The 5500-nt window shown below is 44.7% G+C and overlaps 1 protein-coding gene across 1 annotated transcript in view; it reads right to left on the bottom strand.

Moving 5' to 3' along the window:
* FBXW10B (F-box and WD repeat domain containing 10B) overlaps positions 1–4110 on the bottom strand; it is a 45148-nt gene extending 41038 nt beyond the window's left edge. The window contains 2 exon segments of the mRNA XM_017892380.1: positions 3399–3863; positions 3866–4110. Coding sequence (XP_017747869.1) covers positions 3399–3863; positions 3866–3899 — 499 coding nt within the window. The 5' untranslated portion in view covers positions 3900–4110.
* Between the last annotated feature and the right edge of the window lie 1390 nt (positions 4111–5500).

Consider the following 5500-nt stretch of genomic DNA (forward strand, 5'->3'; position numbering starts at 1 on the left):
TTTTTTTTTTTTTTTTTGAGACAGAGTCTCACTCTGTCGCCCAGGCTGGAGTGCAGTGGCACGACTGCAGCTCACTTCAAGCTCCACCTCCTGGGTTCACGCCATTCTCCTGCCTCAGCCTCCCGAGTAGCTGGGACTACAGGCACCCGCCACCACGCCTGGCTAATTTTTTGTATTTTTAGTAGAGACAGAGTTTCACCGTGTTACCCAGGATGGTCTTGATCTCCTGACCTCGTGATTCGCCTGCCTTGGCCTCCCAAAGTGCTAGGATTACAGGCATGATTCTTCCTTCTTTTAAAGATGTACAGAACGGACCAGAGCAGTTGTGTCTGTTTTTATTTGGGGCCTCCAAACTTCTATGCAAAAATCTCAGAAAGCTTCCTGTTAGCGTTTCAGCATACTTCCAATGTAAAATATCTTGAGCTGTTTACACAAGGAGAGAGAGAGTTGAGGTCCGGAATTGCAACAGGGAATGTTCTTTGGAAGCTCAAGATGAATTTTCTTTCATGATAGAAATAACCACCCTCAAGTCAAATTAGAACATTTAACTTTTTTTTGGTTTGTTTTTGTTTTTTTGAGACGGAGTTTTGCTCTTATTGCCCAGGGTGGAATGCAATGGCATGGTCTTGGCTCACTGCAACCTCCACCTCCTGGGTTCAAGTGATTCTCCTGCCTCAGCCTCCCAAGTAGCTGGGATTACAAGCGCATGACAACTGGCTATTTTTTGTATTTTTAGTAGAGATGGGGTTTCGCCATGTTGGCCAGATTGGTCTCAAACTCCTGACCTCAAGTGATCCGCCCGCCTTGGCCTCCCAAAGTGCTAGGATTGCAAGCGTGAGCCACCATGCCCGGCCAGAACATTTAATTTTTTAAGAGAGAATCTGTTCTAAGAAAAGAGAAGGTTGTTGGCCAGGCGCAGTGGCTCAAGCCTGTAATCCCAGCATGTTGGGAGGCTAAGGCGGGTGGATCACGAGGTCAGGAGATCGAGACCATACTGGCTAACACGGTGAAACCCCGTCTCTACTAAAAATACAAAAAAAATTAGCCGGGCATGGTGGCAGGCACCTGTAGTCCCAGCTACTCGGGAGGCTAAGGCAGGAGAATGGCGTGAACCTGGGAGGTGGAGCTTGCAGCAGTGAGCTGAGATCAGGCCAGCCTGGGTGACAGAGTGAGACTCCATCTCAAACAAACAAACAAACAAACAAAAAAGAAGGTTGCCACAACCTGTAATAGGACTTACACAACTCCAATGTAAATAGCCCATTTCTATGGTGCGTGACGAAACTTTTGGAAGAGCACCGCGGAGCATTGCATCTGTGCGTACAAGCCAGGCCCTCCGCTGCTGGCAGCACTGCAGAGTGGAAGAGGCTCAGGAGGGGATCCTGGTTTTCAGCCCACATGGTGGGTGACCTAAGCGAAGTCATTCAGATGCCCTGGACTTTGGTCTCCTTATGTAACTATTAAGGATCAACCAGTCGGTTGATCTCCAATCTAACTTACTGTTTTTGACACCCTGGGATTCACTGTGTCCTCATTCTGTATTATCATTCTTTTATAACCCTGACACGCCAAATAAATCAAGTGACATACATTGTGATCTAACTGCGTCCTAGGCCATCCAGCTTTAAAATTCTTTTCGATTCCACTAGTCTACAAATATGACCACCTCTCAGGTCTCATTGGTGACAGGAATTACACACCTTCAAGAGCTAAAACTCCAAAATGCCTCCATGTGACCACCCCCTCCCAGCTTTCTCCCACCCCTGCTTAAATCTGAGCTTCCCCACACTGGACCCTTCCACTCCCGGACCCCTCCAAAACTCAATTCTCTTGCCTCCTGATACAGTTTCGATATCTGTCCCCTCCAAATCTCATGTTGAATTGTGACCCCCAATATTGGAAGTGAGACCTGATGGGAGGTTTTTGGATTTGGGGCAGATCTCTCATGAATGGCTTGGTGCCCTTCCCACAGTAATGAGTGAGTTCTCGCTCTATTAATATAGTTCAAGAAAGAGCCGGCTGTTTAAAATAAACTGACACCCCTCCCCCTCTCTTGCTGCTTCTCTTGCCGCATTATACGTTGATTTCCCTTACATTCCACCATGAGTGGAAGCTTCCTGAAGCCCTCACCAGAAAGAGATGCTGGTGCTATGCCTCTGGTACAGTCTGCAGAACTGCAAGCCAAATAAAACTCTTTTCCTTATAAATTACTTATCCATTTCCTTATAAATTACTCAGCCTTAGCCATTCCTTTATAGCAAAGCAAAACAGACGCCACCCTTGTTTCTTCTGCTTCCCTGAACTAGCTGGCCAAACACTTCCAGGATTCTCTAACACCCTAGGCCTGTGATTCTCAAAGAGAGATCCCCAGACCAGCAACATCAGCACTAGCTGGAAACTTGATAGAAATACAGAATACCTGGTTGGGTGCAGTGGTTCACGCGTGTAATCCCAGCACTTTGGAAGGCCGAGGCAGGTGGATCACAAGGTCAGGAGTTCGAGACCAGCCTGGCCAGCATGGTGAAACCCCGTCTCTACTAAAAAATACCAAAAAATCAGCCAGGCATGGTGGCACGCACCTGTAGTCCCAGCTACTTGGGAGGCTGAGGGAGGAGAATTGCTTGAACCCGGCAGGTGGAAGTTGCAGTAAGCCAAGATTGCGCCACTGCACTCCAGTCTGGGTGACAGAGCGAGATTCCATCTCAAAAAAAAAAAAAAAAAGAAAAGAAATACAGAATCCTGGGCCCACCTCAGACCTGCTGAGTCCGAAGTTCTGGGGAAGGAGCTTGTTTTAACAGGTCCTGCTGGAGATCCTGATACAAGCCACAGCTGGAGAACTACCACCCTAGACTTATTTGACCCTTAAGCTATCTCCAGCCTTGGAGAAACTCTACTTTAAGGTTTGATTTCATGGATAAGCAAGGAGCATGGTAGAATGAATGAAAAAAAAAAAAAAAAAGCCGTAAGTTTTGACTTCTTGGTCTGGTTTCTGTGCAGGGCAGCTGAACAGCAAACCAATAGCTTCCCCTTTACAACCCTCTCAAGCCCAGTCCAATCCCTAAAGCAGGAATGACACCAGCATTAAGGGGTCAGAGGCAGGGGCCAGCCATTTCTGGGCCTATGAGATGCAGAAATCCATGATAAATGCTTGTCAGTTAAAAGTTGTGTACTTCCTCCTGCATTGATCATTTTCAAGAAGGAAGTTACATTCAGTCATTTCTCCTTTGGTAAACAGGATCGGGTGTCAGGACAAGGTGTCAGTTCAAAAAAACCTACGCTGCATTCTGTGCAATCTCTGTCTACCTATGTTGTCTACAACTGCAGCTCCCTACAGATTTCTGAAGTCTTGTCTTCCGGTTTCTGGGGGCCCTCTGGTCTTTGCCTGTGGCCTTGTTTACCTGAGATATTGTTCTGCTCTCTCAGAAACAGGACTCTGATCACATTGGCAGCAGTCAGCAGTAATTTGGGGTTGCACATCTGCAGCAGTAAGAGAGTATAATTCGCCTTGGTCCAGTGGGTGCTGTTCCCAAACCAGTACAAGATCTCCTTCATCTTCTGTTCTACTGTTTTATCCAACATTTGGTTCAAGGACTTCGCAACTTTCCCCTCTTTCTTGCTGAGGTCGATCCGGGACCTGTTATAGATGAAATCCTTTCCCTGTGTGGTCTGAAGGATATTTTGGAAATAGTGTAACAAATACAAGCTATTTAACTGCTTCAGAATGCTAACTAGAAACCTCCTCTGTGATATGTCATTGATCCTGCAGAACCACTCTTTGGTAGAGAAGATCTTCCACGCTAAGACACACGTCTCACACTTCTGGCATAGAGGGATGGAATCGGTTCCCTTCTCACAATGAAAATGGGGGCATTCTTGAGCGTTGATTCCAGGTTTTCCATGATCCTGAGATAACCAGCTCATTTTAGCCCTGCCCACTTGCAACGGCAACACCACCGAACACTAGAGGAACGGGAGAAATGAGTAAATACCCCAGTTGTGCCTTTTCAATTACAAACGTCTCCCAGAGCAAAAGTAAATGGCTGCCATGGATGGAAAGCGTATCTCTCAGAAACTGCCAGTAGAAGTCTGGCTTTTCGTACAGACCTCCTTGGAAACATGGCTTTACCGTAAATCTCCTAAACCTGGCACTGCTTTATGTGGAGGCAGTTGCTGTATATTCTGAAAGAGCTGGTCATCTCATTTCTAGAACAACAAGAATACTGTTAGCCAAATTTAAGTAACATGTGGACTATTACTGGTATTGTGCTTTAATTACTGTTATATACGGCTTCTGAATATTCATGAATATAAAATAAGATGCAAACTTCTTATGTTTGTATCTGTTCAGTTACAAGGTGGCTATCCCAATGATACTAAATATGTTTATATTCATTTTCTTAAGTCATCATCAAAGTAAAACCAGAAATGTTTAATATAAATTTAAGTTATTTAACTGCTTCAGAATACTAACCAGAAATCTCACCATTGTCAAAGTGCCCAGGCAAAACATATTGGGCAGCTGACAGAAAGAGTTTCAAAGTCATGCTGAGATAATTCTCCTATTTCAGGTAAGACTAGGTTCAAACACTGACTCTGGTACTTAGGAGCTATATGGTCTTAGCAAGCAACCTGTCCTCTCTGAGCCTCAGTGTCTCCATCACAGTTATAAGGATGGAGAAGATAAAGGCGGGAAGTTGTTGTTGCTATTGTTACTGTTACTAAAGCATTATTACCCTAGATAAAACCAAAAGGTTTGCAATATTGTGTGCCTTTCTAATGCCCATGTTGGAAGACCAGGCATAACCAGAGAAAGGTAATGGAATCCATCGCTGGGGTTTGGTTGGCAATGGTAGTCACATACTAGGGTCAGAATGGGGGGAATAGGAATCAGGTTAAGAATGAGATCAGTTCTCACAGCTCAACCTCTTCTGTCTGAAGAGGAATTCTGACTCTGCAATTCAAATGGTCCGGTAATGGAGCAGAACCATGTGGCACCAAAGTGAGCTGTTGGTGAATTCAGATGTTCAGTGTGGTTTCTTTTTTTTGTTGGTTTTGTTTTGTTTTTAGTAAGTCTACATAATGGAAGAAGAGATACGGATGGGTAAATACTAAAGAGTGGCATACACACAGCTAAGGAAAATGCCAGAGAATATAAAATAAGCCCTTGTTCTATTTTTCCTTTTTTATTTGTTTTAGTCAATTTTCAGTTTTTAGACCAAGAAAAAGAAAAAAGATGTGCCCACTGCTTGAGGCGATAACAGAAGGCAAACCCCTTAGGGTAATGCGCCCACCTTACAGATCCAAAGAGTCTGCTTCGGGCCTCCCTTTTCTTTGCCACCCTCCTTTGTCTGGCCTTCCTGATTAATTAAATATTAATCTACTCACACCTTTTCTCCAGATTCCTCTGCAGCCTCCCAAAGTGCTGGGATTACACACATAAGCCACCGTGCCTGGCCCAAATATGCCCAACTCTTTTTTTTTTTTTTTTTGACAGAGTCTT

The sequence above is a fragment of the Rhinopithecus bieti genome, unplaced genomic scaffold, assembly GCF_001698545.2.
Source record: "Rhinopithecus bieti isolate Rb0 unplaced genomic scaffold, ASM169854v2 scaffold_20098, whole genome shotgun sequence".
Lineage (NCBI taxonomy): Eukaryota > Metazoa > Chordata > Mammalia > Primates > Cercopithecidae > Rhinopithecus > Rhinopithecus bieti.